The 25,733-nt window shown below is 39.7% G+C and overlaps 1 protein-coding gene across 1 annotated transcript in view; it reads left to right on the forward strand.

Annotated features, from left to right (window-relative positions):
- The first annotated feature begins 4,753 nt into the window (after positions 1 to 4,753).
- The window catches only part of LOC109921378 (DIS3-like exonuclease 2), a 229,517-nt gene continuing 208,537 nt past the window's right edge, over positions 4,754 to 25,733 (forward strand). The window contains exons 1-2 of the mRNA XM_048604586.1: positions 4,754 to 4,886; positions 8,087 to 8,993. Coding sequence (XP_048460543.1) covers positions 8,123 to 8,993 — 871 coding nt within the window. The 5' untranslated portion in view covers positions 4,754 to 4,886; positions 8,087 to 8,122. The remainder of the gene's footprint in view (positions 4,887 to 8,086; positions 8,994 to 25,733) is intronic.

Raw genomic sequence — 25,733 nt, forward strand, 5'->3', positions numbered from 1 at the left:
CTTCTAAGATAACTAAATCCAAGGTACTTGCTCTACGTTTCACTCTTGTAACCACCGATAGGTGCCCTCCGTTTCTCTGGCTCTGGTTTTGTTTGCATTTCCCCCTCTTTCCGTTCCAGCGGCAAAAACCTTTACCTAAACAAACGCAGGCGCCATTTCATTAAATAATGTTCTACCTAACAACCCAATTATTCACATTTAAAGGTTATGTCAAAACTTACTTCTACCATGTTTCCCTCAGCCTGACATGCTATGGCTGTTTGAACTGTTTTATTTCTCTGAGACGATAAGAGATACCACTTCAAAAGTATCATTTCAATGGCGGTTGTTGCTTAGTGCTCCATATCAAAGGCTGGAGGATGCTTGCTATCCGTGAGATAATAAACATACCTTTCGCCATCCAAACTAAGTTAACTAATAAACAAAGGATTGATAATGTTTCACTTCTGACTAATATGCTTATCACCCCAAGCAGGGGATAGATACAGAAAAGACTTCCTTCTGACGTTGGAATAGATGCCATAATTCGTTAGAGATTAGTTTCGACAACAATGTTAGGGTATATAACAATTCATGGGTCTTTGAAACACCAGGAAGTGCCATGTAAAATGTTGAATTACTTGACAGAATCAGGACAGGACAGCCAACTGGGCTTAGGTCACGTTGCATTGTGAAGAAAGACACTAATGAGCTCGATACTCTTAGAAACACCTATGTTAAGTTGACTGACTTTTCCTACAAAATATAATAAAAATGTAGTTTCTCACACTTCTTCATGTTATATTTATATTCTATTAACAATGTGTAACGTGATATTCCCTTCTTGTGTCTTTTTCTTATGCTTTTCTGTATTTCTTGGCAACACTGATCCATTTCACAGAGTTATGGTGACTAAGAGGACATTATTCAATTGGGTTGAAGGAAATGGCGTGTCATTTCCACTGTAACAGAGTCATAAAGCCACAGAGTCATACAGCACGGAAACAGACACTTTGGTCCAACCAATCCATGCCAATCATAATCCCAAACTAAACTAGTCCCACTGAACTTGGCCAGTATCCCCTCCAAACATTTCTTATTCATGTACTTATCCAAGTGTCTTTTAAAAATTGTAACTGTACCCATATCCATCACCTCCCCTGGAAGTTCATTCCACATATGAACCACTCTCTGAGTAAAATGTTGCCTCTCATGTCTTTTCTAAATCTTTCTCCTCTCGCCTTAAAAATATGCACCCTTGACTTGAAGTCCACCACCCTAGGGAAAAGACTGTTTCCATTCACCTTATCTATACTACTTATGATTTTATAAACCTCCATTAGGTCACCACTCAACTTCCTAAGCTCCAGTGAGAAAAGTATCAGTCTATCCAGCCTCTCCTTATAACAAAAACCCTCCATTCCCAACAACATCATGGTAAATCTTTTCTGAACCCTCTCCAGCTTAATAATATCTTTCCTATAACAGGACAACCAGAACTGGACATAATACTCCAGAAGAGGCCCCACCAACATCCTGTACAATCTCAACATCCCAACTCTTATATTCTAAGGCCTGAGCAATGAAGGCAAGTGTCCTAAATACCTTCTTAACCACCATGTCTACATGTGATGCAAACTTCAAAGAATTGTGTATCTGCAGTCCTGCTTCTCTCTGTGCTACAACGCTACTCAAGGCCCTGCTACTGATTGTATAAGTCTTGCCCTTGTTTATTTTACCAAAATGCAATACCTCACATTTATCCAAATTAAATTCCATCTGCTACTCCTCAGCCCATTGATCCAATTGATCAATATCTCTTTGGAATCTGAGATAACTTCTTCACTGTTCACTGTACCACCAATTTTGGCGTCATCTGCAAATTTACTAACAATGCCTTTTATATTCTCATCTAAATAATTAATATAAATGACAAACAAAAGTGGACCCAGCACTGATCCCTGTGGAACACCACTGGTAAAAGGCCTCCAGTCCGAAAAATGACTTTCCACCACCATTCCCTGTCTCCTGCCATTAAACCAATTTTGTATCCAATTGGCAAACTCACTCTAAATCCCATGTGATCTAACTGTACTAATTCGTCTACCATGTGGAATCTTATGAAAGGCTTTATTAAAAAAGCCCAAGTAAAAGCCCAAGATGCTGATTTACAGCATCCACAGTTCTTTTGGTTTTTATTTCCCAAGTAAACAATGTCTGCTGCTCTGTCCTAATCAATCATTTTGATTACTTCCTTAATAAAAAAAACTCAAACAAATTTGTGAGACATGATTTCCCATGCACAAAACCATACTGCTGATACCTAATCATTCCTTACCTTTTCAAATGCTTATAAATCCTATCTTTCAGACTCAACTCTGATGATTTACCCACTATTGAAGTCAGACTCACAGGTCTATAATTCCCTGGCTTCTCCTTACATCCCTTCTTAAACAATTACACAACATTAGCCACTATCCAGTCATCTGGCACCTCATTTGTAGTTATAGATGATACAAATATTTTTGCAAAGTGCCCCGTAATTTCCTCCCAAACTTCCCACAATGTCCTGCGATACATTAGATCAGGTTCTGGAGATTTATCCATCTATTTATTTTCCAAGTCTTCCAGCACTCCTCTTCTGTAATGTGAACTGTTTTCAAAACATCAATGTTTATTTCCCAGAGTTCCTTAGCCTCCATTTCATTCTCCACAGTAAAACTGACACAATGCATTCATTTAATCTCTCTCCAATCTCCTGAGGTTCAACACCAAAATTACCCCTTTGATCTTTGAGGAGCCCTATTCTCTCCTTCTAGTTGCTGTCTTGCTCTTAATGTATTTGTATAATCTCTTTGGATTGTTCTTAACCTTATCTGCCAAGGCTATCTCATATCCCCTCTTTCCCTTCCTGATCTCCCTTCTAAAAATGCCCCTACACTCTTATACTGTTAAAGAGTTTGACTTAAACTAAACTTTTGCTGGACCCTTGAAGGTAACATATGGTTAATTGATGCAATGAAAGAAAGAAAAGTCCATACCAAATTAAAAACATTGCATCAGCTTCTCAATGTTAAGCATAAAATGATCCTTGTGTATATAGCTAACTCTAAAGATTACATTCAGTTTAATTCCTTCGTTCCTTTCTTTTGCTTATTTTAATCGTTACTTCTTCGCACAAGCGTGGACTCATTTGTGCTCTAAGGATCATCGATATGACCTCTGAGGAATGAATTAAAACATTTACATCTTGTCTTAATAAATCCAGATATATCGTTTTCCAGAGAGGATCCCATTATAACACTGTAAAACAATTTGACCCAATACCCCTCCGTGCTCCAAAAAGCACATTTTGTTCTCTCTGACTTGTGCTAAACCTTCGAAATTGACACTGGTCTCCCACAGCTAATTCTGTCTTATTAGTTTCACTAAATCACATGAAAAAGACTAGGAATCGCCTTGATGGTTAACAGTAGACTCGATTGTGGCTCAATTCAGTTTGTCGTATTTTAAAATCAAATTATTTTCACCATTGTTTATTTTGTCAATAGCTGCGTCTTAAAACAGGGATAGAAATTTTGCAACAATAATGTCTATACCTGGAACTCTGCATTTTGTCACGAACACAAGCGATTGATAATCTCTACAATTTGTCGTTAAAAACAATTCATTCATGCCTCGTAGCAAAGTAAAATACACTAATTTCAGCTAAACAGCAGCGAGGTGGTAAAGTTGATTAGGGCAGTTTTGACGGATCACGAATGCGCTTAATATTGAACGGCAATCTCACCTAAACATATTCTCCCCTCTTATTGTTACTGACACTATATGTCCGCATTACGAGCCATTGTGGAGAGGAACGGTCCTCAGTAATATGTACTAGGTTATGTCCCACCCGACATTATTACCGTAACCATTACTTGGTGATAATATTATACTGTCGATTGCCAGTATATATAAATATATATGTATGAGTGAATCAAATGTAAACTCGAGAACCTAAATGCAGCGTCCATTCGAATAGTGATCTCACGGGTTTCATTCAGGTTTTGTTATACGTTAGCAGCCGAGCAATAATAATGTGGCACTGAAAATGTCACCTGCTCAGAGGTGGAGTCGAAACCTACCTAAATCAAAAATTCCCACTAACGGATCTGTGAAAACAAAATTAAAAACTGACCAAGTTAGGATTTGGGATTTGAAGATGGTTTATAGGTAATATTATCATGCTATGATTACAAAAACAATTTGCTAAAATTACGGACGCGTTAAACCGATTATCTGGAGGCATGAGGACGGTTCCAGTATTTACTCGAATTGACGGCTGTTTTTTTTCTCTAATATTTAACTATTTCTAAAAATAATGGAGGAAGTCGCTGTAACTACGTAAGGGAAGGTAGGTTGATGTCAGCTTTAATGTGTTTTCCTGTATTACGATATACCATGTCTGATTTCTAAATAATACGTTTATTTCAAAGCAGACGTTTCCTATTGTCAGCCGCTTTGTTGTCTGTGGAGTTGCTGTCCAAGGTGGCAACGATGGTTGCTAGTCGTCAAAACAGGCAACGTCCTCATTTGCGAGGCAAATGTGGACACTTCAAACTTTTTTTTTTAAAGAATTAATCTTGTAAACTATGGGAAGAATGCACGTATTATAAGACATTGCATTTTAGATATAAGAGATGTGAATGGGGTGGGGGGGCTGCAAGAATTTTTCAAAGTTCTGGGGCCACGGCGCACCAAAGCGAGTGATGGACCAGAACACATCTCCCACAATGCATTGCGCCTACCCCCGGCTTCCGGAAAGTATGACCTGGAAGGAGTTTGTTGACGCGCAGTGTTCGAGAGGTTCCAGCGGCCGTTGAACTGAGGAACGGACACCTTGTTCATGTCAGCTTTTCCCTTCTGTAAGTCACAGCAACTGGGAATAGGTGTTTTGTTCTGTACATGACAATGACAGTGGAATCTTGAAGGGGAAACTCATCTTTGAGTCTCACCGAGTCTGCATCTGTTGATTTCAGGCCTTCCTGGTTAAAGGAGTGCATGACTTTACATTGGGAAAGCAGACTTGTTTCTCCAGTTGCTAATCTTGTGGCGCTGCTGGTGGGGAGCTTGATGTTGGTCTGTCAGTCTGAGAGTCCTTCGTTGTGCTTGTGTCATCTAAGGTCATTGCCCTACATGTCGCACTTATTGGGCAACAATGTTTCCCCTCTTTGACAGGCTCCTAGCTTATTCGAAACTTCTGCTACCTGGATGAATGTATTCCACTTTTTTTTGTGAGGTTACAACCCCATTTTAAATATTTGAATGTATCTGAACTACATTTTGTAGTCAGTTCATGCGATGTAACCGTCATTCTCTCGGCCAGCCTTTCATATTGCAATTATGTAATTGTCCTTCAGGAGATGGTGGTGAACTGCATGCTGGAACAGTTTGTGTAGTATTGTGAAGGAGGGACTTCCAGGATATTGACAGTAAAGGAAAGGTGATTATTATTCCAAGTCAGAATGGTGACTGGAGGTGTCCTTGCAGGCAGTGAAGTTCCTAAAAATCTACTAATCCTGTCTTTAGGTATTACGGAAGTTGCTATTGAAAAAGACCATTTGCAAGTTATTGCAGTACAATTTGGAAATGTTACATTGTGCTGCAATGAACTGTGTGTCAATGGTGTAGGGAGTGAATGCTTAAGGTGGTGGGTGATCAAGCAGGCTGCTTTGACCTGATTGGTATAAAACTTCTTGTGTCGTCTGAATTGCACTAATCTAGGCAAGTGGAAAATATTCCAGTGTGCTCCTGACTCATGCCTTGGAGGTGGTGGGCAGGGGAGTTTAGGGAGTCAAGAAGTGTGTCATTCCCCAGAGAATTCTCAGCTTCTGACTTGCTTTGTAGCCACAGTATCTGTGTGGTTGATGCAAATAAGTTTCTGTTCAAAGGTAGTTCCCAACATGTTGATAATGGGGGCATTCAGAAATCTTGGCATCATTGAGCATTAAGGGAAGATACATAGATTCTCTCTTGTTGGTCAATTCCTGGCACTTTTATGGTGTCCATGTTACATGCTACTCAGCAGCTCAAGCCTGACTGTGCAGATCTTTAAACATGCAGGCATGGGCTGCTGTATTACCGGAGGAGTTGTGGATGGAATTGACCACTTTGCAATCATCAGTGAACATCCCACTTCTGACCTCATGATTGAGAAAATGTTATTGATGAAGCAGCTGAAGGTAGTTGGACCTTGATCTTTAGTTACAATGGGCATATTGGATGACCTATTCAGCTTGCTCCTTGACTGGGTGATAACTGTTGAGATGAATTTGAGGAAAGTGTGCAAGCTGGCTGCTTGTCTTGCTTCTGTGGCCTTGTACATATTTGTACACTGATGCCACAGAATGAAGGATGTAAGAGACATGCAGTAACACATTCTTATTTATTTTTGGAACGAAAACAGAGTTGCTGGAAGAGCTCAGCAGGTCTGGCAACATCAGTGAAGGAAAAAACAGAGTTGATGTTTCGGGTCCGGTGACCCTGCCTGAGAACTTTTCTGAGGCAGGGTCACCAGACACGAAATGTTAACTCGTGAATTTTCCTTCACCAGATGCTGCTAGACCTGCTGGGCTTTTCCAGAAACTTTGTTTTTGTTCCTGATTTAAGCATCCGCCGTTCTTTCGGTTCTTATTTATTTTTGTTAGTTTCTTTTAGCTCTGTTGAAGTTAAACTTAATTTTTTGTGTCTCTTTAAAACAAAGTGGGACATTGAACACTTGTTTCTCAGTGACACTGGTTCATGACTCTTTATGGATTAACTTATTTTCTTGGCAATTAATAGTTACAGCTCTCCTCCCTAATCTTTCCTATGCACCTCCTCACCTTCAGCCAGCATCTGTTGTGTATTTCAACATTAGGATTAGACATAACTGCTGGGTATATGGCCACTTTTTCATTTAGAGTCAGAGAGGTGTACAGCATGGAAACGGACCCTTTGGTCCAACTCATCCATGCTGATCACAAATCCCAAGCTGATGTAGTCCCATTTGCCAGCATTTGGTCCATATCCCTCTAAACCCTTCCTATTATGTACCCATCCAGATGCCTTTTAAATATTGATATTGTACCAGCCTCCACCACCGCCTCTGCCAGCTCATTCCATACATGCACCACTCTTGCGTGAAAAAGTTGCCCCTTTTAAATGTTTCCCCTCTCACCTTAAACCTATGTCCTCTAGTTCTAGACTCCCCTACCCTGGGGAAAAGACCTTAGTTAAACACCTTATCCATGCCCCTCATGATTTTATTAACCTTTACAAGACTCTCCCCTCAGCCTCTGATGCTCCAGGGAAAATTTATCTCTAGCTTATATAAATCAGCTAATCAGGATCACCTTGTAGTCCAACAAATGTGCACAACTCCAACCCAAAATTTGAGTCATTTTGAAGCAAACAAGTATCCATTCATTGTTGAAATTTAGTTTGCAAACTTGACAGATAATACTTTTGGTGGATAAACACCCTATGGTGTGCTACTAAACCATAGACATCAGAAGTGTATTATTTTCCATCTGGTCTGTGCTGAGTTAGCAGATGTCAGCTGCAACAATAATGGGGAATATTATAACTGTTTCAGTATTTCCTGTGTATAGAGAGATCTACCAGGACATCTCCTTCCTCAGGACTGTCCAAGTGATTGGTGGAAAATAATAATGTGTGAAGATTGTATTAAGGCATGGTTGGGTTCAGCTGATACACCAGTCTGTCACCTGTCACTGATGGAGAGGAGTCAAATAATTTTAATTTAATTATAATCCATTAGAAAGCTAAGCAAAGGGAGTAAGATAATCTTAAGTACACTTATGGAGGTTAGTGCTGTTAGAAAATGAGTATTACTTTTAAAATAATTGGCCTCAGTGATTTTGTGAGTCAAATATAACATTCTTTAATAATAGTGTTCTCACCAAGTCTCACTCTTTCCCCTGCCTCTTTGACTGAGATTTTGATCACTTGTCCTGATATCGCTGGGCTATTGTTTTAAAGCTATTTTAAATATTTGCTTTTGGATATTCCAGGATAATATATTATGTATATCTGATAATGATGAGTATTGTTTTCTCTACAGCTTCACTTGTCTCTTTTGTGACTATCAACATCACCAATGGATCATTCAGGACAAACTAAAGAAACATTTCCCTCTTTTGATGCAAGACATAGTGTTAGTAAGATTCATTATCCACAAAAAAATGCTTATTCCAGGCTGGTAAATCAGCATCGTAGTGGAAGGTTTAGGGCCTATCTAAACCAATTTGCTCAGCAAATCAATTGCGTAGCCAAAAATGATGAATGTGGAGTTATTCCTGGGAGTAGTTTGAATCTTTCAGAAGTAGAAATGATGCAACAGAAGGATGTTAATAATGGACAATATCTAGGAGATAATGCGAAATGTAGCCTCTCCATGGACGTTGGCGGCACTGCTCTCTTTGCAAACGTGCCTGTTAGTCTTTTGGAAAAAGTTGGGGATACCGGTGAGTCCGACATGCTTGATTCTTGGAAGAAGAAACAGGGATTGGTGACCAGAAAGGAAAACAAGCAAAGAGACATCACCATCAACCAGGATGAAGATATTGAATCAGCAAATGAAGTTACGTTCAAAGAAACTAAGCCTAAACAAGACCATCCAAAACCATATCCAGATCACCACAAAGAGTTTGTGGGGCTTGAAATAACAGCAGCAACTGGGGAAAGTGGTCATTACTGTGAGTCTATATTGCCAAGGTATAAGCCATCTTTTGACAGTTGTAGTCAGAATGTTGACCTAGGAAGAACAGAGAGTAATGTGCAAATAATTAATGAAATGGAAGTACAGAGCAATAAGAAAAAGAAAAACAGAAGAAAAAGCAAAGGAAGAAATGACACAAGCATGGGTGTAACTCTGTGTTCTGGTGGGCTGTGTGTTGGAGACCAAGTTGCTGCACTTCACGATTTAGGACCTGCTATGCTGGAGAAAACCAATGTCGACCATTTGCAAAGTAAGGCAATAGAAGATATTTTTCCCTGTTAAATCTTTTTGAATTCTTATGCTTTGAGTATTATGTCTTTATGTCTGATTGCAAAATGCTCCAAGAATTAATACAATTTGAAAATTCTTTTGTAAAATTCAGATGCTTAGATATACTGACGTAATTTATGAGAGTCTTGTAATTGCTCAAAGCCAAGACAGTGTCTCTTAATCGGGAAAGCAGGTGGGAATAAAATTCATCCAAAATGAGCGAAGAATAAAATAAAGTTTTAAAACTTTCCAAAATTAATTTGATTTTGGTAAAAACTAAACAAGTAAATGTATCCTTTTTATTGTGATCTTGCAAACAATTGCATTTGATTTCACATATAAATTCCTCATCTCGTGCATTATTGCAGATTAGAAGTTTTTACAATAGGAAAATCCCTAATTGAATGTTTAAATTGTTGGTTTGCCTTACGCTGTGGTACAGAGGGGCCATTCAAACACTTTCTATTCAGGGCTGTGTGTGTTGCCTAATATCTGATTAATATCATCCAGTGGTTTGGGCACAGGATTTTGTGAGCTCTGAATTTAATATTAAATCTTTTGCAAATCAATACAGATGCTACTTCACTCTTTCCAAATGCACCTTTTAATATATAGTCAGACTAACTTGATTGAGTTTTTTGAAGAAAGAGCATTGATGAAGTCGGAGTGGTGAACATGATCTTTATGGAGTTCAGTAAGGTGTTCGACAAGGTTCCGAGTGGTACACTAGTTAGCAAGATTAGATCATATGGAATACAGGGAGAACTAGCCATTTGGATACAGAACTATCTCGAAAGTGGGAGACAGAGGTTGGTGGTGAACGGTTGACTTTCAGACTGGAGGTCTGGTCTGTGACGAGTGGTGTGCCACAAGGATTTGTGCTGGGTCCACTGCTTTTTGTCATTTATTTAAATGATTTGGATATGAACGTAGGAGGTATGGTTAGTATGTTTGCAGACGACGCCAAAATTGGAAGTGTACTGGACTATGAAGAAGGTTACCTTTGAGTACGACGGGCTTTTGATCTGATGGGCCGATGGGCCGAGGAGTGGCAGATGGAGATTAATGTAGATAAATGTGAGGTGCTGCTTTTTGGAAAGGCAAATGAGGGCAGGACTTATACACTTGATGGTAAGGTCAAGGCCAACGAGACCTTGGAGTGCCGGTTCATTGTTCCTTGAAAATGGAGTCGCAGGTAGACAGGATAGTGAAGATGGCGTTTGGTATGCTTGCTTTTATCAGTCAGTGCATGGAATATAGGAGTTGGGAAGTCGTGCTATGCCTGTACAGGACATTAGTAGGCAACTTTTGGAATACTGTATTCAATTCTGGTCTCCCTGCTATAGGAAGGATATTGTGAAACTTGTAAATTTTTTCTGAACCCTTTCAAGGATGTTACCAGGGTTGGAGAGTTTGAGCTATGTGGAGAAGCTGAATAGGCTGGGGCTATTTTCCTTGGAGCATCGGAGGCTGAGGAGTGACTTTATAGAGATTCATGAAATCATGAGGGGCATGGATAGAGTGAATAACCAAGGTCTTTTCCCTGGAGTGGGGTACTCCAAAACTAGAGGGCATAGGTTTAAGAGGAAAAGATATAAATGAGACCTAAGGGGCAACTTTTTCATGCAGAGGGTGGTGCGTGTATGGAATGAGCTGCCAGAGGAAGTGGTGGAGGCTGGTACAATTCCAACATTTAAAAGGCATCTGGATGGGTATATGAATAGGAAGGGTTTAGAGGGATATGGGCCAAATGTTAGCACATAGGACTAGATTAATTTAGGATATCTGGTTGGCATGGACGAGTTGGACTGAGGGGTCTGTTTGCATGCTGTACGGCTCTATGACTCTGAATTATTGAGCCTCTTTATTTGCAGACTGAAATTAAAATTTGCATTTGTGAAGGGTATTTATGACATCGGATATCCCAAAGTGCTTTACAGCCAATTAAATACTCTTTGAAGTGTGGTCACTGTTACTCTGCAGGACACGTGGCCAAGTTGTGTATGACAAACTCCCACAAATAGCAATATGATAACCAGGTAAGCTATTTTTGTGATGTCGTTTGAAGGATAGATATTTGACATATTATTCAATCATTCATCGGGAATGATTCCCTCCTTCTTCGTAATTGTACCCTGAGATCTTCTGTGACCATTTGATAGGGCATTTGGGGTGCCTCTGTTTAACATCTCTGCTGAACGATAGTAACTACAACCATTCAACAATTCCTCAATAATGTATTGTGTTGTTAGCCTTGACTTCTAAGTTCAAGTCCTGGAGCGGACTTGATCTGATAATCTTCTGGTTCAGGCAAGGGTCTTATCAATTGAACCAATTGAAACGAATGTGCACAATGCTAATAGCAGACAAATGTTATCTTCATTCAATTAAGTGGACCCCTTCTTTGGATGTAAATAGTAAAAGTATGTCGCATTATTCCATGTAACTTCTTTGAGTCAGCCTCATTATCCTGACTAGCCTTGGGCTTTAAATGATGATATTTTCTCCCATAAGCATGCTACTTTTTCCAAGCTGGCTGATTGGGTGATTGCTTAAGTGACTTTTTGTCCTTTTCTTTCACTGTTTCAACTGATGTAGCAGTCCACACACCATTTCCTGTTGCGTGCAAACAGGAGTGGGAGTGAGAACTACCATTACTTCCTATACTGAATTAGAGTGGAGGCATTGTTTTCATCTCTGTTCGTTATTTTGTTACTATTTGACTGTAAACACTTATCTCAAAAACCAATGAATGGATCTCAACAAAAGTTGAAACAAGGAAGAACTGAATTTTTGGAGCAGGTGCCTATCTGGATCTGGATTCTGGATGTTTTTAAAGGATCAGTTATCATTAGGACATTGGATGAAATGACATTTTGTTAGAATATTATGAGTTGTTTTATTTAATCAATGTTGTTGATTTGTTTTAAAATGTTGTGGATTGTCTCAGCAGCTGTGGTGGAATTCGACAAAATGTGACCAGAGTTTTTGGAGAGATTGTTGGATATGTATCAATTTAAGAACTTGCTCAGTGAGATGGAAATTCTTATTATGTTGTTTTTCAGCTTTTTAGTTACAGTGCATCATCCAGGCAGGGGAAAGCCTCAATGAAGAGCTGCGTATTTACCAGTAATGTTGTGTTAAGACTCTATGGTTGAGGAATGTGCTCAACTGAGTGCCTTCTTCACTACTTGTTCAATGAATCAGGGATAAGTGCATTGATTTTCCTTGTCACCATTTAAAGTAGATACTGAACTGACATATGTCTAGCTTTGACAGAAATCTTCAATTGCCATAATTGATTGGCTTTTAAAATGGATAAGTTAATTTTACTTCTGAATGTAACATTTACACATCTCCTGAATCTTAAGTGCCTCTTTGACATCAGCTAATGGCAGAGACTGAATTCTTTTGCAGTTGAGAATAAGGAAGAGCAAGACAACTGGGATAGAATTTTCTGCAAGGCTGAAATCACCAATATACATCGGAACTTATGACATTTTGTGCACTAATTTCACTACTGCTAAGTTAATTCAAAATTTCTAAGCTTTCTAATTAGACTTTGCTGTCATCAACACAAAGGGCACAGTCATGGCTGGTTTATTGATCCCATAATGCTGAAAGTATAGCTTCTTTGTAATGATGATCTAATTCTGAATTCATCAGAAATGCAGTAAAATTAAGTCCTTTTCACCAGAACAGCGGTGTAGAGCTGGATGAACACAGCAGGCCAAGCAGCATCAGAGGAGCAGGAAAGCTGATGTTTCGGGTCTGGACCCTTCTTCAGAAATGTGTATTCATGTAGCCTTTGCTGAATTTAGTAAATATTCTCAATCTGTAAAGCATTCAGCTGCAAATGTGTAGTTTATAATGATTGGCATTCAGTAATGTAATGAAATAGACATTTGAAGTTGTACCAATGTAATTTTTTTGCATAATTCTGTATGAACAAGCAAGATGACTAAACTGACAGCATTGTGGGACATTGAGGGTCTGATAGTCACCCTGCTGTACTCTGACCCTTATTCAGAGAGATCTACAAAGTGTTTAAAAAGGCTTTTATTACTCACTATAGCAAGGGACTTCAAAGTATCTAAACATGACACACTGGACAAAGAATTAAGGCAGTTATACTCTCCGATTCAGTTACAGGAAATTATCATATACCAATTAAGAGGGGTATAGTTATCTAAATCCATTGTTACTATTGAATAGGTTTGCATCATACGTAGACTATGAGTACAATTAACCAATTACTATGAAGGTATGCCAGTCTAATTGTAGTATGCAATTAGCATGTAGGCGTGTACATTCTATCATGTCTGATTGCACTACAGGCCTCACTTTGTTCTTAACATAACAGTTTATGTCTGGCTTAGGTATATTAATCGTCCTCCCTTGTCCAGCGTCCCTAATGTTCTAATGACATCTTTCAAGGCACAGAGATTCAATGAATAAACAACCTTTGTGTAGCTGTGTGCATTATTATTATCATTCCTTTGGTATCTTGCAGATAAGTTGGTTCCTAGAATAAATGGAATGGTGATCTCACATACATTCCGATGTATTGTTTAGCTAACAGTTTTGTGTCCTTGAGTTTATACACAGCTAGCAGCTCACAACTGTGTGCCATTAACTGTTTGTTCTGCAGGATAATTTTTTTTTAAAACTCTTTCAGCTGGTGGTTTATCCACAAAGCTAATTTTTTTTGTTGAAGTTACCTCTTGATTGTTTGGGTCGCCAGACCTCCAGATCTTGGGATGCATCCTGAACTACCCTGTTGTAAATATCAGCTTCTATTTTTTTCTCCATCCAGATGCCACTGGTTTGTAGTAAATGGTGGTCATAATCTTAGTCATTCTTCTTTGTTAACAGCACATAACTGTTGCCCATATAAGCAATATTTCTACTCCAATAGTAAACCCCATTCTGGTTACCTCCCATCAATACATGGTTACCTGCAGTCCCTGGCAGTAGAAAATGCGAACCAGTTATGGGTCCCAGATTGTTTGCAGCCACTGTCAGTCTGGGTGACTAGATTTACTTATGTTCATTCCTTATGAGGCTGCTGTCTGGAGGGCCTGACTTACTCTTGAGCAATTTCTGTAGCATCCTGCATGGCCTGCCAGCTCACCTTTCCTGACGCCTTGTCAACCTGCAACGAATCTTCTCATTAGGCCCCAACAAGTAGCCTGATGTTTTGCTGGGCAGGTGGCATGTCCCCACAGTCAATGATTTCATTACTTGCAGACAGTAACTGAAATTGCTTTCACAAATTAAGCCCCCAGAGATTATCTCTATCTCTGGTGTGAGAAAGTACCATTGAGTGGGGTCCATATTTCACTGTTAGTTTCAAGGATTTGAGGTTCCGACACGCAGATATAATTCTGAATAGCAGTCCGCAGCACCTGCACATGCTAGGCCCTCCTTTTGGGTCATATATCCCTTAGAATTGATTTGGTAAACCCAGCCTTCCTATTCTGTTCCCACTGATTCAAATCTGTAACTGCCTTAAAGACCCCAGGGAATAATTTCTCTTGTGGACTGCCATTAAGAATCTTATAGCTCCCTTTGCCAGAATCCCCACCTGGTTAAGTCACCACTTGTTCATTTCTGTCTCTGTGTATGTTGAGAAGATTTAATTTGTACAGGGAGGTAAATAAATATTGGGGAATGATTCTGAATTTCAGATCCTTGATGTTAGACCTAACTCTATCTATCAGGGCTTGGCAAGATTATCTCCTGCCCTTCCTTTGGCTTGGACCTCACTAGTCACAATTATTCCTTCAGCTATTTGGTCAAGGGTTTTTTTAAGACTACCGTCTGTAAATTTGGGCCTTTCTCCCATTTCCCTTAACACCTTTGCTTAATAAAAAATTATCTCCAATTTAAAGTTAACAACGGATCCAGCATCTACTGACATGTTAAAGAGAGTTCAAAACAATATCACCTTTTATGTGTAGAAGTGCTTCCTAGCTTCTCTCCTGACTGGTCTGGTCCTAAGTCTCAAAATATGCTCTCTACTTTTAGAGGTATAATTGTAGAAAGTTTGGAAAAGAATGGTCAAAAGATGGAATGTATAAGGCAAAAACTTTAGCTTTTGCTCATTAATATATGTGACCTTATTTGTATCTGATGTTTATGTACATCTTTAGTTGTTAAGCGAATGCTAAAATAGGCATCTACCCTTTAATTGCTTAGAAGGTCACAATACAACAGAAAGAAACCATTTACTTGGAGAATTAAAAAAAAGCCTTGTTTTCTTTTTTTGATATCATTTGTCTTTTAAAGAAGTCAAAAGTATTTTCATCTGTTGTTAATCAAAATAACTTTGTTTAATAATTTGCAACTCTTACAAGCGTTAATTCTTCATTTTTATCGTAAGATCGCTCGTATACACATTGTTGTACATTTTGAAGTTGTACTCTGGATTTATTTGATCTATTCCTTTAATGTTGGCTCAGATCTTCAGTGGGAGATAAACATTACTGAAGTATAGACTGGAGTTGCACATCAGGACAATGTGGAAGTCTACACAAAACTGACTCCTCACGAATTGCCTAGGAAGTCAAAACCTCCAGTAGGCAAGTAACTGGCATCTGGAACCCTCCGAGAAGGTGCCCAATTCTGAATTAATGATGGAAATTTCAGAGGATTACAACTTAGTCACCTTAATAATTAGTCAGGAACAGTTAGAGTGAACGAAACCTGTTCTAACTCTTGGCCCACTGTAAAACAGCACCCTATCTCCTCCCCAACTGCCCCACAGATCCCTGAATGCCTCTAAACCCAAACATGACCCACCTCCCACAAGGATCCTTCCCAGTCCCAAATCTTCTCCTCTAACAAATTCCTCGCTGACCCCCATAGATCCAAATTCCCAAACACTCCTGCACCCTATTTCCCCAACCTACCTGCTACCAACATCCCATACCCACTTGAACTATATTAATAGGGGCATAGAGTACAAGAGCAAGGAGGTGATATTGACACTCTTAGACCTCAGCTTGAGTATTATGTGCAGTTCTGGGTGCTGTGTTACAGAAAGAATGTGAATGCATTGGAAGGAGTGCAGAAATGATTCATGAGAATAGAGAATTGAGGATAGATTAAAAAAGATGGAACTGTTCTCTTTGGAAAGAAGAAGGCCAAGAGGAGATCTGATAGAGGTTTTCAAAATCATAAGTGAGCTGGATAGAGTAGATAGCGAGAAATTGTTCTTTCTTGTAAAAGCAACAGGAATGAGATTTGCAAAAGAAGCAAAAGTGATGTGAAAAAAAAACCTTTTCACTCAGTGAGTAGTTACAGCATGAAACCCAGTGCCTGGTAGTGTTTGGAGGTAGATTCAAGAAGGCATTGGACTTTAATGTACAAGGGTATGGGAATATAGCAGGAGACTGGCACAAGGTAATCGTGCTTATTTGAAGCGCTGGTGCAGACATGATTGGCTGATTAGCCTCCTTCTGCATCATGAATTCTGTGATACCTCCTAGCCACCTGCCATTTTTTTTTTAAATTCACAATATGGGCACCACAGGTTAGACCAACACTTATTGTCCAACATTAAAACTGTTGAGAAGCTGCTAATGAGATGCCTCCTTGAACCTTGGCAGTCCATGTTGTGTACGTGCATCCATACTTTTGTTAGGGAGGGAGTTCAAGAATGTATCTTTTATCCGTCTCCCAGCTAGTGGAGTTTGTGGATTTGGAAGATACTGCTGAAGGAATCTTGGGGAGCTGTTGCAATGCACCTTGTAGACTGGACACCCTGTTGCTACTGTATTGTGATGAATGTTGAAGGTGTTGGATGGGTGCCAATTAACTGACTGCTCTCTTCTTGTTGGTGCCTAGCTTATTGAGTACTGCTGGAGCTGTACTCATCAATCCAAGTGGGGAGTACTCCATCACATCCCTGACTTGTTCGTTGTAGATGGTGGACAAGCTTTTTGGAGTCGGGAGTAGAGTTACCCACTGCAGCCTTCCTAGGTTTTATCTGTTCTTGTAGCCACCATATTTATATGGCTAGTCGAGTTCAGTTTCTGGTTAATAGTAGCCCCTATGATGTTGATAGCGGAGGAATTCAACAATGGTAACACCATTGCATGTTAAGGGGTAATAGTTGGATTCTTGTTGAAGATGGTAATTGCTTAACGTTTTTGTGATGATAATGTTACTTCTCTGTTATCAGCCCAAACCTGAATCTTCTCCATGTCTTGCTACAGTTGGGAATGAAATGTTTCACTATCGGAGAAGTTGTGAATAGTACTGAACATTATGCAATTAAAGCAAATATCCCGAAATATGACTTTGTAATGAAGGAGAAGTCATTGCTAAAGCAGCTGAAGATGGTTGGACCCAAGATACAGCACTGAGGGTTTCCTGCAGTGATGTCCTGTGGCTGAGATAATTGACTTCTGACCACTACAACCATCTTCCTTTGTATGATTCCGACCAGTGAAGAGTTCTCCACCTATTTCCAATGAGTCTAATTTTGCAAGGGCTCCATGATGCCACCCTTGCTGCCTTGATGTCATGGGCAGTTACCCTCAGCTGTCTTGATTCCAACTCTCTTGTTCAACTCTTTTGTTCATATAGGGATCAAGGCTCTCATGAGGTCAAAACCTAAATAGTTCTGACAGACCTCAAAGTGAGCAGATTATTTTTGAATAGATTTTTCTTAATAATGTCAATGTTAACGTCGTCATCCATCACTTGCACCCCTCTCCCACCTGACATCCATGGCTCCTTGGCCACCTGGTGCCCATAGCCCCTCACTTACCTTATCTACCTTCTCTCATCACAAGTGCCTTTCACACCTTTAAATTGTAGAATACGGCAGCTGCAGTGAAAAAGGAAATGTGATTTCTTTGATCCAATCTGTTGCTGCCTGTGTGGATTGCTGCTTCAGCTGGAAAAGCTCCTGACCTTGAGTTTGGGTTAGCAAACTCCTCTAAAAGTAACTTATTGTTCAATCTGAGTCAGAAATAGAGATTCCAACAAGAAGATCTGGGCCCTCGTGTACCCTTACTTTAGTTTCCTGAAGAATATATGTGACTGAAGAAGTCTTGTTCCTCAAATCTTTAATTATACCTCAGTCTTTTGATGTTTGAGTTTGCTTTGTGCCTCTCTGTTTGGCTTTTTTGCTTAGATGTTTTCATGGTGACTTTGATTTAGTGTAACCATGGCACTATGCAATTTTATCTTTTCTTCAGTAGATATAATTTTTAAAATAAGAATGCTGCTTGTTTTATTTATTGCCACTCCCAGTTGATTTCAGATTAATTGCTGAATATGCTATTATGATCAGTTTGCTTTCTTTCACCTGTACACTGTTTCCATTTTGCATTGGTTTACTTGTAACATAATGTTTGCCCATGTCCTTTTTTTTTTTGGAGAGTTGCTACCTGTAGAATTAAGTCAGGACGGGTGGGATTGAGCTGTGGAGCAAGAGTGACAAGTCACAACTTATTTGTGTGAATCTGTCATAGACAGCACTGAGTGATGTCCCAGGTATTAGATTGAGCAAAACATTGTCTGGTCATGTTGCTTGGCTATTGTACCAATGGAAATGTGGCAGGTGAAGAATCTGTTTACAAAAAAATGCCTGACTTCATCCATAATCAAATGAATTGCTGCAATGTGAAATGCTGAATTGCATGATTTTTGAAGTTGCAATTTTTAAATTTGTAAGTGTTTTTCCACTTTGCATTTTTGAATTAATTTACACCCGTACTTTTTATTTTCATTTGAATTTCTGCCCGTATGACTTAAAAAGGTGTTGTCTGCCCACTGCTTGGAAACTCATTACATCTAACAATATCTTTACTCAAAAGTAGATTTGTAGTGAGTAGATACTTCAAGTGGTACATTGTGTTCCTTTTATAATACAGCAGGTGTATTTAATTTTAAAATGCAGAGCATCAGAAAATAATCTAAGAATTGTAGGTTATATGGGCATTGCTGGTTTGTAAGAAGCAGCAGAGGTAATTTCTTGTGGGTATATTCTCTCAATTGTACTCTACCAATTATATTTATTGAATTTAAGTTGGCTCCTTTTAGCTGCTAAAATCTTATTTAATGTGAATCCTAATTTCTTGGCAGTTAGGGCATTTTAGTTAAGAGTTGTTAGATTAGTATTTTACAGATGGAGCAATTTTACCAATTTTGTTGCTAGCTACAATAGGGTTATGCAAAAACTGTATTTTGCATGATAAAAGTTGTAATGTCATTTTTTTTGAAGTGAAAACTGGTACTGATTTACTTGAGAATTGTACAGTGATCACTAAAATGTAATTTTCTAAATAAAATCTATTCCTTTGATTCAGCTGCTAAATGCAGTTGAATATTATCTTAGTTAAGTTAGCCTATTATTTAGAAGGAGCCTGTCCTCTTGTTTATCTTGGCACTCAGCTGAGAAGATGATTCCGTGGATTATTTTGCTTTTAGTGCGTTAACTGGAGGTGCACATGTTGATTACTCTTCTGGAGTGAAACAAGCTTCGTGATGTCAATCGTAATTTTCCCTCTTGGTTTTCCTTTGAAGTTTTGTTCTGAATTTACCTTTTCCTTTCAGAAGATGCCTGCAAAATTGTCTGGATTCTAAGTGTCTAATAATAGAATAAGAGTGTTCATAATAAGAGTGAGTAGAACACAAGGGCCCATAAGCCTACTTGATACTCAGTAAGACCATTGCTGATCACTTGCTACAACTTACATTCCCACTTGCTCCCCATAGACCTTGATTCCCAGAGAGATGACAAATCTAAGTCCAGTCTTTGCAACTCTGAAATTTTGCCTCAACTTAGCCCTAAATGATGGACCCTGTAGCTTGAGACTGTGCCTCTGAGTTCCAGAATGATAGAAAATCAAGAAGTATAATCAAGGAACGAATGATCATTTGAGGAAAAAGTGCTAGGAAAATAATTGGGACTAAAGGTCAACAAGTTCCTTGGACTTGATGACCTATATCCGAGGCCTTGAGAAAATATGGCAGTTAAGATGTCAAATGCATTGTTCATAATCATCCAAATTTCACTAGATTACAGAAATTGGTCAAAAACCATAGATGTACAACTCTAGTCACGTGAGTGACATTGAAATCTGGAAACTTTAGGCCAGTTAGCCTAATATCTGTAATTATTAGTAAAATGCTAGAATCCATTATTAAGGAAGTAATAGCAGGACATTTAGAGAATCATAATACAATCAGGCAGAGTCAATATGATTTTGTAAATGGGTAATTGTGTTTAGCAAATTTATTAGAGTTTTTTGAGGATATAACAAGCTATTTTGGAAGATTCCTGGGATGAAGGGGTTGCTTCATGATGAAAGATTAACCAGGTTGAGCAAGAGAGCAACTAGAGAGAGAGATTAGGACCCCTTAAAGGTCAAAGAGGTTGTTGAACCTTAGGAGGTGGGAGAGATATTAAATGAATATTTCACATCAGTTTTTACTGTTGAGGAAAAAAGTGGAGGCTAGAGAGCTCGGAAATAAATACTGATGTTTTGAAAACAGTTCACAATACAGAAGGGGTGCTGGGGGTCTTGGAAAATAAAAAGGTGGATAAATCTCCAGACCTGATCAAGTGGATCCCAGGATGTTTTGGGAAGTTAGGGAAGAAATTGCGGGGACCATACAGAAAATATTTGTATTATCTATAAATATGGGTGAAGTACCAGAGGACTGGAGGGTGGCTAACATTGTGCAATTGTTTAAGAAAGGTTGGAAAGAGAAGCCTGGAAATTATAGACCTGTGCGTCTGACACTGATGGAAGTGATTCTGAAAGATAGGATTTGTATGCATTTGAAGAGGCGAGGATTGATCAGGGATAGTCACAGATCTACAGTTTCCAGACTTCTCCTTACAACTTCCTTAAACAATTGCACAACATTAGCTACCCTCCTGTCCTCTGGTATTTCACCCGTGTTGATAGATGATACAAATATTTCTGTACGGTCCCCACAGTTTCTTTTCACAACTTCTTACAATGTCCTAGGATCCACTTGATCAGGTCCTCGAGATTTATCCACCTTTTTGTTTTCCATGACCTTCAGCACTCCTCTTCTGTAATGTGAACTGTCTTCAAAACATCTATATTTATTTCCCTGAATTTTCTACCCTTTTTTTTTTACTCAAAAATAAAAACTGATGTGAAATATTCATTTAATATCTCCCATCTCCTGAGGTTCAACACAAAGACAACCTCTTTGATCTTTAAGGGTCCTATTCTCTCACTCTAACTGCTCTGTCTAGTTGGTCTCTTGCTCAACCTGGTCAGCATTGAGGACAATCATGTCTCACAAACTTGAGTGAATTTTTTAAGGAAGTAACCAAAAAGGTTGCTGAGGACAAAGTGATAGACATTGTTTACTTAGGCTTTACTAAAGCCCATGACAAGGTTCCACACGGCAGATTATAAAGTTAGATCACATGGGATTCAGGGTGAGCTTACCAATTAGATACAAATTGGCTTTATGGCAGGAGACAGAGGGCGGTGGTGGAGGCCTGTGACCAGCTGTATTCCACAGGGATCAGTGCTGAGTCCATTTCTGTTTGTTATTTATATAAATGATTTGAATAATAATATAGGTGGCATGGTCAGATAAGTTTGCGGATGATACAAAAATTGGTGGTACAGTGAAGAAGGTTATCTAAGATTCCAAAAAGATTTTGATCAAATGGGCCAATGGACTGAGGAGTGGTAGATTGAGTTTAAATTTGAGTAAATGTGAGGCATTGCATTTGGTAATACAAACAAGGGCAAGGCTTATAAAATTAAAATAAGATTGGCAGGGGGTGGGGAACTGTATTTGTAATTCAGAGGATGAGTTATTCAGCCTTCCAACAGATGCAACAAGGAGTGAGGTTGTTAATAAAGAAATGCGGTCGATGGAACATAATTGTGGACACGGAAATGGTTTGAGGTGTGTATACTTCAATGCTAGAAGTATCAGAAATAAGGCGGATGAACTTAGAGCATGGGTCAGTACTTGGAATTATGATGTTGTGGCCATTACAGAAACTTGGGTAACTCAGGAACAGGAATGGGATTTAGATGCTTTAAAAGAAATAGGGAGGGTGGAAAAAGAGGCAGGGGAGTGGCATTGCTAGTCAGGGCTAGTATAGCAGCTACTGAAAGGCAGTTCGAGAATGATATGTCTACAGAATCAGTTTGGGTTGAGGTCAGGTACAAGAAAGGAGCAGTCACTTTGGGGGTTTTTTACAGACCCCCTAATAGTTGCAGAGAAGTGGAAGAGCGGATTGAGAGGCAGATACTGGAAAGGTGCAGAAGTCACAGGGTTGTAGTCATGGGTGACTTCAACTTTCCAAATATTGATGGGAAACTTTTTAGTTGTAATAGTTTAGATGGAGCGGATTTTGTCCAGTTTGTCCAGGAAGGATTCCTGACACAGTACATAGATAGACCAACACGAGGAGAGGCCACTTTGGATTTGGTGCCCGACAATGAACTGGGCCTAGTGTTAGACATGTTGGTGGGAGAGCATTTTGGCAGTAGCGATCATAACTCTGTTACTTTTACAATTGTCATGGAAACGGATAGGTACATTCAGCAGGGTAAGGTTTATAATTGGAGGAAGGGTAATTACAATTCTGTTAGGCAATAACTGGGTAACATAAAATGGGAACAGATGCTGTCAGGTAAGAGCACTATTGAAATGTGGAGATTGTTTAAGGAATGCATACTGCGTGTGCTCGATATGTTTGTCCCTACCAAAGATGTGGTCCGAGTGAGGGAGCCTTGGTTCTCAAGAGAGCTCGAATGACTGGTTAAGGGGAAGAAGAATGCTTATATAGGTTTAGGAAACAAGGAACGGAAAAGGCTCTAGAGGGATACAGGTTATCCAGGAAAGAGCTGAAGAAAGGGCTTAGGAGAACTAGAAGGGAGCATGAGAAAACCTTGGCAGATAGGATCAAGGAAAACTCCAAGGCTTTTTACACGTACGTGAGGACTAAATGAATGACCAGAGAAAGGGAAGACCGATCAAGGATTGTAAAGGAAATTTGTGCACGGAGCCTAAAGAGATAGGAGAGGTCCTTAATGAATACTTTTCTTCGGTATTCACAACTGAGAGGGACCTAGTTGCAGAGGAGGACGTTGTGAAACAGGCTGGTAGGCTAGAGGAGGTGGATGTTAGTAAGGAAGATGTACTAGAAATTTTGAGGAACTTGAAGATAGATAAGTCCCCCGGGCCTGATGGGGAAGCGAGAGAAGAGATCGCAGGGCCTTTGGTGATGATCTTTTTGTCCTCACTGTCCACGGGTATAGTGCCGGAAGATTGGAGAGAGGCAAACATCATTCCCTTGTTCAAAAAAGGGAATAGGGATAACCCTGGAAATTACAGGCCAGTTAGTCTTACGTCAGTGGTGGGCAAATTATTGGAAAGGGCTCTGAGAGGTAGGATTTATGATCACTTGGAAAGGCACAGTTTGATTCGTGATAGTGAGCATGGATTTGTGAGGGGTAGATCATGCTTCACAAACCTTACTGAATTCTTTGAAGACGTGACCTAACACGTGGATGAAGGTAGAGCAGTGGATGTGGTATACATGGATTTAAGTAAGGCATTTGATAAGGTTCCCCATGGTAGGCTCATGCAAAAAGTAAGGAGGCATGGGATACGGGGAAATGTGGCAGATTGGATTCATAATTGGCTGACCCTTAGAAGACAAAGGGTGGTAGTGGATGGAAAATATTCAACATGGTGCTCAGTTATGAGTGGTGTACCACAAGGATCTGTTCTTGGTCCTCTTCTATTTGTGATTTTTGTAAATGATTTGGATGAAGGAGTGGAAGGGTGGATTAGTAAGTTCGCGGACGATATGAAGGTGGGTCGAGCTGTGGATAGTGCGGAGGGCTGTCCTAGGTTACAAAGGGACATTGATAGGATGCAGAGCTGGGCTGAGAAGTGGCAGATGGAGTTTAACCCTGAAAAGTGTGAGGTGAATCATTTTGGAAGGACAAATTTGAAAGCTGAATACAGGGTTAACGGAAAGATTCTTGGCAGTATGGAGGAGCAGAGGGATCTTGGGGTTCATGTCCACAGTTCTCTGAAAGTTGCCACCCAGGTGGATAGAGTTGTTAAGAAGGCGTATGGTGTGTCATTAATAGAGGGACTGAGTTCAAGAGCCGTGAAGTTATGCTCCAGCTGTACAAAAGCCTGGTTCGGCCACATCTGGAGTATTGTGTCCAGTTCTGGTTGCCTCATTACAGGAAAGATGTGGAAGCGTTGGAAAATGTGTGGAGGAGATTTACCAGGATGTTGCCTGGAATGGAGGGAAGGCCTTACGAGGAAAGGTTGAGAAAGCGAGGGCTTTTCTCTTTAGAACGACGAAGGATGAGAGGTGACTTGATAGAGGTGTACAAAATGATCAGAGGTATAGATAGAGTGGACAGCCAGAGACTTTTTCCTAGTGTGGAGGTAGCTATTACGAGGGGACATAGTTTTAATGTGAGTGGAGGTAGATATAGGGGAGATATCAGAGGTAGGTTCTTTCCTCAGAGAGTGGTAGGGGCGTGGAATGCATTGCTGGAGGGGGTAGTGGAGTCGGCCTCATTAGAGGCATTTAAGCGGCTATTAGGTAGGCATATGGATGATAGTATAAGGTAGGGGTGGAGGTTAGATAGACCTTTAGTATTAGGGTAAAAGTTTGACACAACATCGTGGGCCGAAGGGCCTGTACTGTTCTATGTTCTGTGTATGTTCTATAAATGTAGGACCCTGGGTAATGTTGTAGAACAGAGAGACCTAGGGATTCAGATACATAATTCTTTGAAGTTTGTGTCACAGGTAGACAGGGCTGTTAAGAAAGTGTTTACAACGCTTGCCTTCATTGCTCAGACCTTTGAGTGAAGGAGTTGGGATGTCATTTTTGTGGATGTATAGGATGTTGGTGAGGCCTTTTCTGGAGTACTGTGTGCAGTTCTGGTCACCCTGTTATAGGAAAAATATTATTAAACTGGAGAGGGCTCAGAAAAAATTTACCAGATGGGAATGGAGGTTTGAGATATAAAACTAAACTGGAAAGGTTGGAACTTTTTTCACTGGAGTGTGGGACATTGAGGGGTCACCTTTTATTGAGGCCTATAAAATCATGAGCGGCATAGATGGGATGAATGACCAGGGTCTTTTGCCTAGGTTTGGGAAGTTCAAAATTAAGGGGTATATTTTTAAAGATGAGAGGAGAAAGATTTAAAAAGTACATGAGGGGCAACATTTTTACACAGAGTGGTTTGTGTGTGGAATGAACTGCCAGAGGAAGTGGTGGATGTAGATATAGTTACAACATTTGAAAGACATTTGGATAAGTTCATGAATAGGAACATTTTGAAGGGATGTGGGCCAAATGCAAGCAGGTAGGCCTTGTTTAGTTTGGGAACATGGATGGCGTGGGCAGGTTTGACTGAAAGGTCTGTTTCTGTATTGTATGATTCCAAAATTCTCTGAGAATGACTGGGCAAATGCATGGCAGATGAAATATAATATGGAAAAATGTGAGGTTTTCCATTTTGGTAGCAGATTATTATCTGAATGGTGATAGACTGGGAAAGAGGGCGGTTCAATGAGACCTTTGGTGTCCTTGTACACCAGTTGCTGAGATTAATCATGCAGGTACAGTGGGTGGTGAAGAAGGCAAACAGAATGTTGGCCTTCATGGAGGATTTAAGTACTTGTCATGCTGAATTGTATAGTGGCCTCC

The sequence above is a fragment of the Rhincodon typus genome, chromosome 13 (assembly GCF_021869965.1).
Source record: "Rhincodon typus isolate 14 chromosome 13, sRhiTyp1.1, whole genome shotgun sequence".
In the NCBI taxonomy this organism is placed as follows: Eukaryota; Metazoa; Chordata; class Chondrichthyes; order Orectolobiformes; family Rhincodontidae; genus Rhincodon; species Rhincodon typus.